The sequence below is a fragment of the Anarhichas minor genome, unplaced genomic scaffold (genome assembly GCF_050575085.1).
Source record: "Anarhichas minor isolate MPS153535 unplaced genomic scaffold, ASM5057508v1 ptg000030l, whole genome shotgun sequence".
Classification (NCBI taxonomy): Eukaryota; Metazoa; Chordata; class Actinopteri; order Perciformes; family Anarhichadidae; genus Anarhichas; species Anarhichas minor.
In genome coordinates this window covers 4,085,449-4,100,429 of record NW_027466476.1, presented here as the reverse complement: position 1 = coordinate 4,100,429, position 14,981 = coordinate 4,085,449, and the positions used below count along the sequence as shown (strand labels likewise).

Here is a 14,981-nt window from a genome sequence, read left to right as displayed (position 1 = left end):
ACCTTTGAAACTGATTAACGCAGCTATTAAATAAACAATTTGGAGTAATGTATACATGTAACAGATATTATGGCAAACTAAGGTATAACGTTACTGATTTAGCATGCAAAGTAAAACTTGAAAACAATCCATAGTTTTAACAATAAATATTATTTATTTTCATCAGTGTGTAACAATTCATTTTTGGCAAATTTCACTGGCACTCATAAAAACAAGTACAAAAGACAATTTGATAAATTCTAACAAACTTTCATTTCAACAACAAAATTATGAATATGTAATTTAATAAACTAGTAAACTGTTCACAAAATCGTGTGCAAATTCATTCACAAATGAATATTCTTTTTCCATTAATCCAAGAAGCTGGGGGAAATAAACTAATGTGCACACATACGCACAAAGAAACACCAGATAAACATAAGCAAAGTGGCATGCAGTTAATGTCGCTTAAAAGTACTATTGAGTACACTACCACGGACGGAGGGCAAATATCAAAATATATTTATTGCAGTCTATGATGTAAGTCCACATAACTGTAAGACAATCGTTCTGTATGAGGTCAACACATACTTTCATTACCTTTACATCCACTACTCTGGTGGGATGAAACATGTAGTAAAAAAACAGGCACAGTTTTAATATTACTGCTACACATTTGGTCATCCAAAATATTCTGACTTCTGCTGGCCAGTGAACTTTTACAGTACACATAACACCAACCCTTCAAATACAGAAAACAGCTAAATAACATTTGTTTCAAATTTAAAATCAGTTATTATTTAATCTGATTTTTCTATGTGCAAAAAACAAAACAACACACTAACATATTCCGTCTGTAACAAAACAGAAAAACTCTGAACAATTTACCTGATCAAAGTATTCAAACAATCATGACAAAATCCGTCGTCTAGAACTTGTCCAAAACAGGACTTTCAGTCTTTTTGTGCATTTATGTAAAGATTACAAACTGGCTGGTGGGATAAGAGCAGATGCTCCAGTGGTCATTTCCCTTAAGACAGATCAAAGTGCATGTGTGTATTGACAGTCTAGGAGGATCCATCTACATTTAGGGATGAATGAGACAGGATAATGCAGTTGGTGTGGCCGCAGTTGTAGAGCCCATTGCTACTGCTAAGTCTGCAGAGCGGAAAGGCGTCGCTCGATACACTGCTTACCTGCGAACAGAGAGATTGAAAAATTCAGATAAGAATAAAATCTAGACAAGCCCTAGGCAAGATCACACGAGGAATTCATTCTCCTGGGGTCTGATTCTAGCGTTTTAAACTACTATCTGCTGGTTTGTGTGTCACAGTGCTGCCACATACATTTCTCTATGCTGTCGACGTCCTTCTGCGCTGTGATGATTCGGGACAGACCCTCCATCAGCAAAAGGGCTTTGTGGTAACGCTGGACTGATGCTGTGCCATAGTGGAACATCTCATCTAGGGCAGCACACTGTACCTGAATGCAGTAAGAACAGACACATTAAGATAAAGATAAAGATGCATACGGGATATATGCTGGAAAGAATCTGAATGAAGTGAATATCAACATTGCCTGCTGTGAGGTGAGCTCACCATGTGCACAGTGTGGCTGTAGATGAGCTTCTCTGCTGTGAGTCCATTGAAGCGGTCCATAAGCTTTTGTTTGTCAAGTAAGAATGTCTGCAGGCGATGGTTGAGAGTGCGACAGTATGTTACACAGCTCTTGTACAATTCATTCAGCTTCCTTATCACTGCACAAAGGAAATATAGCATGCAAAGACATGTCATTATCCTAAAAAACACAAACAGACCCTTGTTATCACGCTTTAACCAGGAATGCCAATTCTTATTCAGTTAGACTACCTGGATGGAACAAACTGCTCTCTTTGAAGTTTTAATGCTTTAATTTATTTTAAGACCATAACACCCGGAAGGTCTTGTTCTTCCTGAAGGTCCACAAACTACAAACATTTAACAGACATCTTTCAAGTCTACAAAAGGAGAGTGCTTGTTACAAAAAAATAGAGGTCAATGGCCTCACCTTCTTTGACTATTGCAGAGGGAAGGAGTCGGCCTTGTTTGATAGTCTCTTTAGCAGTGTGCAGTGCTGCTGACAGAAACTCTTCAGCCTTCATGTACAACACTAACTGCTCTGCATTGCTGAAATACACACAAATCAGAAACAGCAGTCATTTACAAGCACATTTGTGAAGAAAGGGAGGTATTGTACATGTTGAGAAAAAGTAGAAGCCTCTCACCTCCATTCTCTACTCAGAAGGCTGATCTGATCCGTCACCAAACTCTGCTCTAGAAAGGAAGCATCAGGAATGCTGATGGCATCCAGCCCCGAGTCCTTAGATGAAGCCAATTCCATGACACAGTGGCCAAAAGCCAAAGTGAAACGCATCTCATTCAGTGCATCTGTGTGAGCCTGCTGTGAAGAGAACAAATACTGTGTATTCTGAAACTGTTCATGTGGAATCTGAATTTGTCTATTTAATGTTCATCTGCAAATGTCTGTAATTTATAAAATAACCTGGAGGGTTCAACTCAAAGTATCATCATAGTTTTCGTCTGTACCTCCATCAGGGTTTCTTCCGGGAGCTCTGGAGGGTGAAAGACCAGACTGCTGTGCGGAGTAGCGTCCATGGCTTCAGTCTCACTGTTTCTACGGCTTCCTCCCTGGAGAAGGCGACTGTTCAGTAGCCAGGCTGAGTTAATGTAGCTGGGGGAGCCTGCAATTAAAACAAAGACAAATACAGCAGAAATAAGAGTAATGAAGAGAGCATAGGAGTAACGGATGACGTGTTTTAGGTTTTTCAAAAAGCTGGTGGCTTTTATTATTTTGTTGTTTTATTAATTAAAACACTTAAATGTAAAAAATGAAAAAATCAGTGTGTGCTTGTACCTGCCCAATGTTCAAATGGTTTATCTTAAATGTTACCTGGTTAAAAATGGCTCTCAGTGCTTGTGCTTTGCTTTAGATTATTTAAATTGGAAATCTACACCTTACATAATGTATGGTCTTAATGAACTCTAAACTGCAGAAAGCAGTATATAATAAAAATACAACCTCACTGGATCGCTCATAAATGTACTTAATTAAGAAACTTTCTTACAAACCTCCTTCAACACAGGCTAAAATAACAGTTTAAATGAATTCACTTAACAGGAAGTCGATATTAAGTGTAGAAAGAACATCTACCTGAGAACATCCGTGGCAACGTGGTATCAGTAGGAGTGCTTCCTCTGGATTGAGAACCCGTAGTGAAGATTCCAGGAGGTGGGCTGTCTGAGTACGGAGAGCCTCTATGACGACCAGTAGGTGGAGCTGTAGGAGCAAATAAGAAGAGTTTAAAAGTTCAAAGATGTCCATGTAAAATGTTGCCCAGCTGAACTGCAGCCCAGTAAACTACATGGTCATAGTGGTAGATACCTCAAAATATGTGTTGTAATTTCTGCATGTTACAAACATAGTAACACCTTTCCTTGCCTCCACAATGATGTGTGTTCTTATGTTACAATAGGGATTGATTTTATTATTCCATTAAGCCATCAATTTGCATGACTTTAAAGTGTTGTTTAACCATACATGCTTTGAAATATCTACCCTAATCTACAACAATATCTACATAGTCATAAATACTTGTAAACAAAGACAAACAGTATCAGTAGAAACCATTTGACTGGTCCTATTTGTTCCAATAGTACCTGTTATATCCATGCCTTTCTCACAGTTGAGGCTCTCGTCGCTGCCCTCCTCCAAAAGGTGAGCTCCAACGGCCGCCTTCAGTAGCATGTCAGACAGCCTGCCTGTGCTCAGTGATCTGGACATCCAATACAGCCACAGACACCATTACATTATTTATCAGATGGCTTGTCTTTTGTACTGCGTAACATCTCTAGGTGCCATATGGCAGGTTTAATATGAAAGTCTCAATTTGATGTGAATTAGTGACATACACACCTGCAAATCATATGATTTTGCAGGTCACAATATCATATAACTGTAATTGTGATATTCATAAAATAATATCTATATTATACTGTTCTGACCTTCTGAAAGGGCCATTTTTATTGGCTGATTTCGAGCTGTTGGTCTGGGAAGCAGGAGATGGGTCAAGGGATTGAAGGTCTAGGACTGTCCTGTTTCGGTGTGGCATTCTTGATTGAACCTGTTGTTGATAAGCAAATGATAGTTCTGAAAACATATCTCATTGCTAGCATATATATTGTACAATCTGGTATTGTTGTATTTCAGAACAATTCTACTGTGTGAGCTGCTTGTAGATATCCTACTACAAGTATTTGCTACTATAGAAAGTGTAACGAATTAGTCACTTTGGCTGTTTTGAGAGAGAGAAACAAAATTGCACCACCTAATAACATGCTGTGTGCATTGTTAAAAAAAAATGCACATGATGGCGTCTGGTAATATAGATGTTTGAAAGCTGACCTTGGGACTGGAGGTGTCCTGCCTGTCTGGACAGCCAGCGAGCAGTCCAGTTCTTGTGCTGAGCGGGAGAGTCTGCTCCGAGGTGATTGGAGTCATTCCCACTAGAGTACAGAGCATTGTAAAGATTGACCCATTGAATCATGAGTCAGGCAGACGGAAAGTGGGTACGGAGAAAATCAAATGGCAACACATCATCACACAACAACTTTGGGAATGTACAGAACATGACATATTTCAGATGGTGGAATTGTTTTTGTTAACACCTAAATGGCCCTGGTGGCCAACAACAAGTGACATTACACGGGCACATTCCCATGTAGTGTGTTAAGCTGTAGGACTGTGACCTAAAAAGGTTTCTGTGAAAGAGCTCTGCTTGAGAAAAACTCCCTAAATGGGTGAAACAAAAGTCGATTGAGATGCCTACCTAGCGGGGAGGATTGTTGTGGTCGGGCTCCTCCAGTTGCCAGCCGTGGGGAGTTGAGGATAAATCTTGGACTTGGAGTTCTACAGCCTCCAGATTGCGGAGAACGGCTGCCAGCACAGCAGAGTGTGACCCTGAAAGACGTGAGACATGGTTAGACGGAGGCAGAAAAGAATGGGTAGTACCAAGACACTGAGGTTGAAGCAGAGATAAGACAGCCGAGCGGCTGTACATGCCTGGTGGAGCCATGCAGGCCAACGGGTTGCAGGTTCTGTTCCATACGCTGGTAGTTTTGGATCTGAGATGGGACAGGAATCGGCAACGAGGGGCTGTACTTACGGCCAACAATTGCAACAGGCTTGCTGCATCGATGACAGAGGAAGCAAAGGACACAAATGAGTGTGATGTTATAAAATCAATTAAAATAACAGTGGATACGTGTTCCTAACCCATCACTTCTCATATTGCCCATAACATGAATATAAATGCTGTTGGGTTTAAGCACAACTCATCTTTAAGCCACCAAAACCTGAACCTGCCTGGCTTTCTCTTACCTAACAGGCTTGGAGGGAGAGTGTAGCAGGGGAGAGGGTGGCGGTGTCCTTCCTGCATTTCTGGGACCTCTCTCAGCCAGTAGTGGGCTTCTAAAGAGAGATATTTGTTAGCTCAATCTACACAATGAATAACATTCATATGCAAAACATTATTAAATAAATATATTCTGCATTTTTTTCTTTAGATAGAGATCTGCTTCCTATATACTATATATTTATTTTTTCAGAAATAGTTTTATAACAATAATTTTTTAACGGAAATGGTCCATTGTGGATAAAGTGATGCACACTTTAATCATCCACATAGTAAATTAGTGCGATGTACGAGGCAACATTTCATATTAGTCCATATAGTGAAATCATATTCTCAACATGCTGATTAACTGACAAGTTATTGTGCACCCCTCGGTGTGACTACTCACCCACTGTATATCAGGCAACTGTCAATGGGTGACCCAATTTCCAGCTCACATGTGCACCCACCTACAAAGTAGTCAGATAAAAACAGTCAGACTCCTTGTGCTGATAATGATGATGAATGAAATAATCCAGATATCTATAGTGATGTCTCACTTGGAAACTGGCCATGCACCATGACATAGTCCTCTGAGTAAGATGAGGTGTTACTACTGTCTTGATTGACTGTTTCCTTCAGGAGGAAGCCGTGGGTGTCCTGTGTAGGCGAATACTGTGCTTTGGGCTGAAGTCGGTGCATTTCTGCATCGGAATGCTAGGAGAGTGTAAAATAAATTACTGTTCAATCAAATATAACTACGATAGATTACAGGGAAACACATACACTACGAGCTTGCTGTATTTCTTTTAAAAAATACATTTACATTTCACAACTTTGACAATGGGATTTTGTTTTATAAATCCACTAAAGAGAGGTGTACGCACTTGAGGGGAGGTCAGATGTGATGTGGAGGAGCTGCTAGAGGAACTGACTGAGCCTGAACTGGGGAAAGAGATCACGGGAACTGGAGAGCCTGCCAAAAAAAAACACACAGATGTGCTTGTGTTAGGACCCCGGCTACAGCACCTTTATTGATTCTGAAGCTGTAAAGAGACGAGCAAGATACAGTCCATACATTTCTTTGTGGATGAGCTCTTCTCCAAGAAAGGATGGTGGAAAAACTCATCTGCAAATGTAAAGATTAAGATGTAAAAGAGGCTTTTAAAAAAAAAAAAATGTAATTATGAAAAGAGTTTCTGAATTATGAAGATAAGAGGCTCACCAAAGCCGATCCGTTCGCTGTGGTTTCTTTGCAGCAGCCCCAACAGTAAGTGTGTTAGGTTAGTAGAAGTCTCCTTTGGGATGCTGGGAAAAGAGGTGGAATCTGCATTCAGCTTCATACACCGTGTTGTATGTGTAGCCTTCATGTTTTTCATGTCTTCATGTTTGCACGATATAAGTAGTCTTAAAATAAATAATATTTAGGTATCTTGTGTTTCATAAACACAAGATACATGTGTGAATTTTTAAATCAACTTTGCGGCTTTAGTTCAAAACCTCAGGGCATCATGACAGTCAGTACAGACTCTGTGTGTGTGTGTGTGTGTGTGTGTGTGTGTGTGTTTAAATCTGCATGGAGCCATGTGGGTCAAGTGGAAAATGATAGCCGTACAGGTTAATAGCTGGCAACTTGGAGAAGGTTTTATATATAGAATGAAAACAACAAACCATGCCCCTTAATGCTGCGTCTTATCACGCGGCTTTATTGCTGCAAAAGATAAGCGTGGCCCCGAGCCACACAGACTGGAAAAGCACACCGTTAAAACAGTGCGAAAACAACTTCTCTGAACGCTTTCCAGGCATGACGGCATAAGTGTTCAAAGTGACTTTAAATAGCCAAGAGAAATAATTGTAAAGGCATTTGTCAACTGAGATTAAGACGTGTGTGAGAGTGGAGAAAGCTCCAGATGACTGGCCCCGTCAGGTGTCTGTATACGTTTCTTCCACGTAAGACCTATTTTTAGTGGCGGTATGAGGTTCATTGAGTGCTAAACTGTCCGTGTGCACATCGAACATCATCCCCATACACACAGTCATTCATCTGCAAACTGAGTACAGAGAACACAGCTGTCACTGTAATGCCTGTTTACGCCCTCGTCTTATCATCTTCCTGTGTGCATTGTGTGCGTACAGTACAGATGTGTGTTGGCGTGGGGTCGTCCACTAACCTGGGTAAGAGGGTCCTGTTGCTTTCATAAAACAAACGGAGCTCCTGCGGTGTGCTGGCCTATACATACACGCACACACACACGTACACGCGCACACACACACACACACACACACACACACAGACCACAAACAGAAGTTACACTTGAAATGACCCTTCCTATGCAAACACACAATATGATATGCAAATGAATGCATCTGCATCCTTACAAACAAGCATGTGAATATATGATACTGGAACATTTGACTATTTATTTGACTGCATTACTGCAAATCTACATAAACTAGTTATGCCTCAGAGCTTATAATCCAAACATAAAGGGCAAAGTAGAATGCTTGGAGATGCCAGCTAAGTAAACACCATCAGCAGCAGCAGCAGCAGCAGCAGCAGCTAACCTCATACTGACCCTTGGACTTATCTCAACTCACAGACCTGCATGGCAGAAATAGAAGTCAATCTTCCCTCTCATTCTCAGGGAAAATGCTTTCAAGGAAACTGCAACATAAATAACCTCAAAATGTACAAAAAGTCAAGTGTTTCTTCTTCCCTAACTGCATATATATATATATATATATATATATGGGGATGAAATGGACTTCAGACAAAGAAAGAGACAAGACATTATATGTGCGTCTATACATAAATCACAACTGAAGAAATATTCAACAGTTGTCATCTGAGCAGCCACGTGAACAGCAGAAAGTAATACAATATTTGCTTTGGGTTGGGGGAAATGGCTCGCAGCCATTAACACATGCCCCCCCATCTGTACACAAGGTGCTTTCCTAACAAGTAACCAAGCTGTTCCAGCATTTTCCAACTAATCACACTGGAGATCAGGGAGCGTGCCACCCAGCAGGCAGGTGGTGTTTAATGGTTGTGTTGTGCATCGTGTGCTTTTCTGTGTTGTGAAACGGATGTATCATATTTTGTGTTGATAATAACGAGTCTCTGTTTCTAGGAAGTAAAGCAAAACAATTTCATGACTATTTGTGATTATCTAAAAGGGACTTAAGTGAACATTTGTAGGCAAATTTCTAAATCTACACCGAAAAAGAGGGATGTTACAGTTTTTGTACCTGCATGTGTATGTGTACTCACGTAAAATGGAGCCTTTCCAGTCAGACACTGGTACACAATGGTACCTATGCTCCACAGATCAGCCTTGGCATCATAGTTCTGGGACATGATGACCTCAGGAGCCTGTGTCCAGACAAACACTGCTTAGAGACACGGCGAGGTTACACTCGTTGGTGCATGAAACTCATAATACTCACCATGTACATGGGTGAGCCACACAGCGTGGCTGCCATAGTGTTCGTCTGGAGATGACGTGCGAACCCGAAATCAGCTGCAGGGGGAGTAAACAAGATGTATGTTCAGTAAGAAATTAACCAACCAACACATTTCCAAAGACATACTTCTAATACTATGCTGAGTGAAGTCATTACCGATCTTAATAGAGGTATTGCCGGCGCTGGACCTGCGCCCCTCTGGGTGGCAGAGCAAGATGTTCTGAGGTTTGAGGTCTCTGTGGAGGATGTCTTTGCTCTGCAAGACCTTCATGGCCCGACCGATCTGCTGCAGGAATACGCGGATGGTGTCCTCACTCAACGTGCCCTTAGCTGAGGTTCAGAGGAATGAAATTTAAAAAAAAGACGATCAAGAAGGAAGTTAGCATGTTAATGTAAGGGTCATCATATTGCATGGTACCGAGATACAGGTGAAGATGACACACTGTCAGCATTTATTCCCATCATGTTGGCCCCGCTAAAGTGCTGTTCCGTCGGACTGTTGAAATGCAACTATTATAGTAATACTTGATTTCTAGGATTACCTTAGATTAAAGTGACTTCTCAAAGACTTTACATTTGTTAAATGAGAAGCTTTAATAACGTTGTGATGCCAACAACATAAAGGCCAACTAGTAAACGTGGTTAAACGGTTATTGTAGCGCATTAGCGTCCAGCTGTTATTAGAGATTGAAAGATGAGTCAATCAATAGAACATTAACCTAAACTATCTGACTGTTTATTAATCATTAAAGTACTTTTTATGCACAAAAGTCAAATATTTACCAGCTATGTCTTTTGAAATATAAATATTTTTGGTTTGTTCTAGTCTTCTATGATATTAAACTACATACTTTGGGATTTTGGACATTTTGTCAGACAATATAAATAATTTGATTATGTCCACTTGGGTTTTGGGAAATTGTAATGGGAATAGTTTATTCGGAAAATAATGAACAGGTTAATAATAATGAAAACAATTGTTCGCTGTAGCCCTTGATCTTACTTGTTCTAACATTCTCACCAGAAACTCCAACATAATGCAAGGTGAATATGCAAAAACTCTCATCACATCAGCGTCACTGCTGTCAAACTTCGTGGAAGAGAATTTTGTTTACGAGGGGGCTTCATTTGGATATCAATGTCAGGGCCGTCTGACACGCTCACACCCCCCCCCCCCCCCACTACCTTTCCAGGACATTCAGTATTTCTAGCTGCAGTGTTTTTCAGCCGGAGCACGGGGGATAAGTGAGTGGCAGATGGGTGAGGTCATGTGGGTGCTCCGTGAACCTTGCCAAGTGCGACTGACTGTTGTGCTGCAAATAGCTGGATGTGCCGCCTTGGCAGGGACACAGAGTGGGCAAGGCTTCAAAATAAGAGACGCTGGCGAGGTGACAGAATTAGACCGCCGATCCACATTTAAATAAACACCGCCGAGGTAAATTCGGCTTGAGAAAAATCAACTCCATGCACTCAGCTGCATCGTATTTTGCAGCAGGGTTTGAAACTTGAAGCGGGGACGTTTTCAGGGGGATAGTCTAGTGAGAAAAGTGTTTATATCATTCTGAGAATTCAAACGTGGTGAAATCACAAGGTGCTCTTAAACCCAACGAACTCCAAAATAAAAGCTGGGAGTTATTTCGGCAACTCGTTTTGTACTGGCTTCTACTACTTCATCTGGGTTAAGCACTTGAGAGTATTAGTGACAATTTACCCACTGACCTGTTTGAACCGTTCTGTTCAGCTCTGCCTCCTCAAAATCCTATTATTCCTCCAAAACACTGACAAAGCTTAGCCAAGCCTCTTAAAAGCCAAACAGAACTGCCAGTACAACAGTAAGCTGCTCCAAACATGTTTACAGATAACAAACTCGAAGTTCTATCCTCTGATGCGACAGTGAGGAGTGGTGTGAATGTCCCAATTTTTTTTTTCTTTGACTGCAGGTGAAGCAGAAAACTTTACAGTCGTGAGACATGAGCTATATTAAGCCCTGCAGGATGTAGCAAACTTACAGTGAAGGTACTCTGCCAGGTCGCCTCCATTGCAGTACTGAAAAGATGAGACAGACCACTCTTATTAGACGCTTCTATAATGCTGCAATGTTGAGTGATTTGCATTTTCATTCCCACAGACCAGACATCATCAATTCTATCAAAACTCACCTCCATGACGAGATACACACACCCTCCCATTTCCTGTGGATAAACCAGATGAAATCATTTTATTATATTATTTTCAAAAAGCCATAGTTACTCCAATGCAGTGTAAAAATGACAACTATATATCTCATCTATTTAATGTAGAGATATGGGGAAGTAGGACTTACTCCAACAATCAATCACTGTCTTGCCAGCTGTGCCCCAAATTACACAAGTGACACCAGCACATTTCTTAGACTGAGTTGACTCTTTTTGGCCGGTCACCAGCAGCGCTTCTGGCAATTCTGGGTCCCCTGAACACAGCTAACCCAGGGGTCTGAAACTGTACCCGATCGTGGCCCCTGTCCAGTCCTGCCCCGCCCCCCCGAATCATCATTTAAAAAAGTCACAGAGCGGTGACGTGACACGGGTGGGGGAGTAAAAAGGGTGACAAATTGAAGGTGTCAATCCACCTAATTGAAGTAATGAGTGGGGGAGCAAATTGCTTCTTCTTGTTTTTGTCTTTTACATCAAGTTAAAGCAAGAAGACTCTGTGTATTTGAGTGAAACTTAAAGTGTTCACCACTTATACTTTTGTACAAATAACACTCTGGGTATACGATGCAGTAATTATCCCTGTACCAGAAAACAAGAGAGAGCAGGTTGTGCTGAGGACAGGTACACTCACAGTTTGCCGTCAACAAAAGGCTCCTGCAGCCTGATCTGGAAGGCATCACTTAAAGGTCTTTGCCCTTGCATGCTGGTGCGTGTCAGCTGTGAGACGCTACTTACACTCCGTTTGATAAGCTATTGTTTAGCCGGCTGTACCCTGCCAACTGTCAGGAATAGTGAGAGATCAGCTCACCCCTGTCTGGTGTATGCCAGGTGTCAGTAAGGTGAGAAGAGGAAAGTGCACACACACTCGTGCAAACTCACATCAGAGCAAGCAGTTAATTGCCTGTACTTTAAAAGTTTAAGGATATTCCTTTAGTCTAAGGCATAGTGTGAAACGCAGTGAGAAATCAATATTGTTCTCATGAAGCCGCCATGCAACCAGTTTTTTATCTTTTAGAATCATTTGTTTGAAGAAAGAAATATAAACTACAGATCCACTCAGGTCATTGAGGTCGCTAGCCCCGTGAAAAACTACAACATCCGACAGCCAAATCTGCATCACGTGTGCAAGCGATGTTCAATGTTGCAGCAAAGTAAACAGTATTGCAGAGGTCTGTGCTGATGTGTGTGTGTGAGAGAGGAGAGAGGAGAGAGGGGGAACAGAGAAGACAAACCCGTCTTTACCTGATAGTCAAGAAGTCGGACAATGTTTTCATGTTTGAGTTCCTGGAGGAGGTGGGACAAACATTTCAGTTCAAAGACGACATAGAGAGACTGACACAGAATGTGTGGCAACATCAACAAGTCCTCTCAGTACCTTCAATATTTTGATTTCTTTACCAAGCAACGCCTGCGATTTGGCCAAGTTTTTCTTGTTGATACATTTCACAGCAACTACCCAGTCACGTTTCTTGAAAAGAAAGAAAATAGAAGTAGGATATAAATACGCCAGTCTTACATGCATCAACAATGACAAAGATCAATTTGCCTCAGATGTACAAGTTACCTCCTTATGTCTGCCTTTGAACACAACTGCAAAGGCACCGTGACCGATCAGGTCTTTCCTGTTGAACTCAAACTTCCCAACAGTCTCCATGAATAACACAAATAAACGCGTTCAAGTATCCGAGCAGGTTCGAGAGGTTGATTTCGCAGCTGAAACAGACGTGCAGAAGTACTTCCCTCGTGCCGGTAAATCCCATTTCAATGATGGAAAATGCTGTCTTCACACGTGACGCGCTCCATGCTCGAAGAAAATATCGATGACAACATACCGAAGTTTCTGTCAACACAAAAAGTCAAAAACAACGTGCGTAAACAAAATATTAGCGACCCGCTGTTCTTATTTAACGATTCTAATGAGTCCCTGGTACTTTCTAGATCCAGTACAAGTTGAAAGCTCACGTTAGTACTGTTTGTTTTGAGACGCTGAGGTCAGATACTATCGTCTTACTCACCTTTCTAGCTATTCACAGGAGTTATTCATATCTCACGGCGCGCATGCGCAAACAGACAGGCTGCGGTTTGAGGATGGCGCCTTCAGGGACACCTCGTAAACTCGTAATTCAATGTCTTACTTTGGCCTGCTAAAGTTTATTTGTTTAAAATGCTATATCAAGAAGGAGCCATTTTCCAAAAAAAGAATGGTGTTAGCAGATAGATATACGCTATGCACAGTGTGTGTATTCATATATATACAAATGTGAACATAATGGTGAGGAGCATGTAATGAAGATGATGCTGATTTATTGTCCGTTTTTTAATAAAGATAATTGGAAGCACAAACCATAGTACCATAAAACAACAATCATTAAAAGCCATACAAGCATAGAAATATTGAAATATTTAACATTAAATTTGACATGGAAAGTGAGCGCAGAGTGACTTACAGTAAATCCTGTTTTAGGAAACTTAATGTTGGTACAGTGTAAGATCAATGACATTTTAAAATATACCATCTCCCTCCATTCTCACAGTATTTAAGAAAAAAAGCAACCTTATTAAGTCCCTCTGTTGTAGAACATATTTCACTGTACAAAAAATGTATGAAAATGTAAAAGACAGCAATAGAAATAGCTAAAGACGCCATAAGACTTCACAGAATTGTGTCGAAAACACACAATCAGTATTCACTATTCCTCAAAAAGCATTAAATACTGCAGCTTACTAAGATGTGAGGTACTGCAAATATACTAGTTCATTTCAAGAGAGAAAACACACAAATAGACACAGAATATAACATGAGAACATATACCGATTGATGAGCTGTGACACTTTGCAGAAGAAATTATGCAGAATCACAAAATAAATAAATACATTATATCAGAATTACACTGCTGCTTCATCCATTGTTATCATGCAGTTGTTGTGTTGCACTGCCCCCCAACATTGGATTAAAGCTGCATGAACCTTTATGATAATGGATACTCTGAACAGCTGGTGAAATCATTATGTCTTTATTTTTAAGGCACAAATCTAACACAATTTAGGAAAATTTACTTTAAGTTTATGTAGCCTATTTGTAACCTACCATACCCTGAAAATACTTATAATCTCTAATGTTACATTTTTTTGCAAGTAAATTACAGCAGATGTAATTGCTTTATTAAAGCTTATCTGCTTTCTTGCAGAGAGTTCGATGAAAAGGTTGCTACTACTCTCATGTCTGTATGTTAAATATGCCCCCAGCAGCAGATTACTTAGTTTAGCACAAATTCTGGAAATAGGGGAAACAGATAGTTTGCTAGTCTGGCACATAACCGTGAATCCACAATGTGTCATTTTTACACATCTGCTTTGTTATATGATGTGTTGATTATTGACAGAGGCAGGCTAGCTGTTTCCATTCTTTGTGCTAAGTTAAGCTAATCAGCTGCTGGCAGTGGCTTCATATTCACTGAACAGACATCTCTCAGCAAGAAATGAAAAAAGTGTATTTTCCAAAATGAACTATTCTGTTACATAAACTCTTGCCAATTAGTAAATCAACTGCAATATACAGAAGAGATAAGAGATAAAGAGGTTTTTATTGTCATTGTAGTGATACAACGAAATTTTGTTTGGTACCAAGGACCATGCAACAGACAATTCCAGACGCTCCACTACTCAGAGCGATGTTGCCAGACCCTGAACCGAACTCCTGGATGCTAAGACTCTCGCTGACCTCCTTAGAAATCCCTGCTCTTGTTTTTGGGAACACAATATGTTTTTATGAGACAATAATAAGGCACAGTCCTTACAGTCTGTTTGTCTTTAAAGGTGAAGCTATTATTCAGCTACACAACATCTCCTTTGGTATCACTTTCACTTGAGCGGATGAGTGTCCAATTCATTGCATA

At 40.6% G+C, this 14,981-nt stretch overlaps 1 protein-coding gene across 3 annotated transcripts; it reads right to left on the bottom strand.

The window, feature by feature from the left end:
- Positions 1–131: 131 nt before the first annotated feature.
- ulk1a (unc-51 like autophagy activating kinase 1a) lies at positions 132–13,131 on the bottom strand. 3 transcript variants are annotated; one of them, XM_076104968.1, is made up of 28 exons: positions 13,101–13,131; positions 12,650–12,925; positions 12,461–12,553; positions 12,328–12,369; positions 11,053–11,085; positions 10,903–10,939; positions 9,050–9,223; positions 8,876–8,949; positions 8,700–8,801; positions 7,600–7,658; positions 6,654–6,736; positions 6,507–6,557; positions 6,316–6,404; positions 5,989–6,145; positions 5,838–5,898; positions 5,416–5,505; positions 5,098–5,223; positions 4,865–4,995; positions 4,441–4,541; positions 4,041–4,159; positions 3,696–3,811; positions 3,190–3,315; positions 2,565–2,719; positions 2,243–2,418; positions 2,026–2,144; positions 1,578–1,735; positions 1,326–1,461; positions 132–1,175 (listed from the first exon to the last, which is right to left on the bottom strand). In XM_076104968.1, the coding sequence occupies exons 2-28, from the start codon at positions 12,737–12,739 to the stop codon at positions 1,132–1,134; spliced, it is 2,742 nt and encodes a 913-aa protein (XP_075961083.1). In that variant the 5' UTR covers positions 12,740–12,925; positions 13,101–13,131; the 3' UTR covers positions 132–1,131. The 3 variants fall into 3 exon arrangements, 2 of the variants coding, with proteins under 2 accessions (XP_075961083.1, XP_075961085.1); XM_076104970.1 differs by lacking the exon at positions 13,101–13,131 and having other exon boundaries at positions 2,243–2,415; positions 12,650–13,090; XR_012957539.1 differs by lacking the exons at positions 132–1,175; positions 13,101–13,131 and having other exon boundaries at positions 1,578–1,664; positions 12,650–13,090.
- Positions 13,132–14,981: the final 1,850 nt, after the last annotated feature.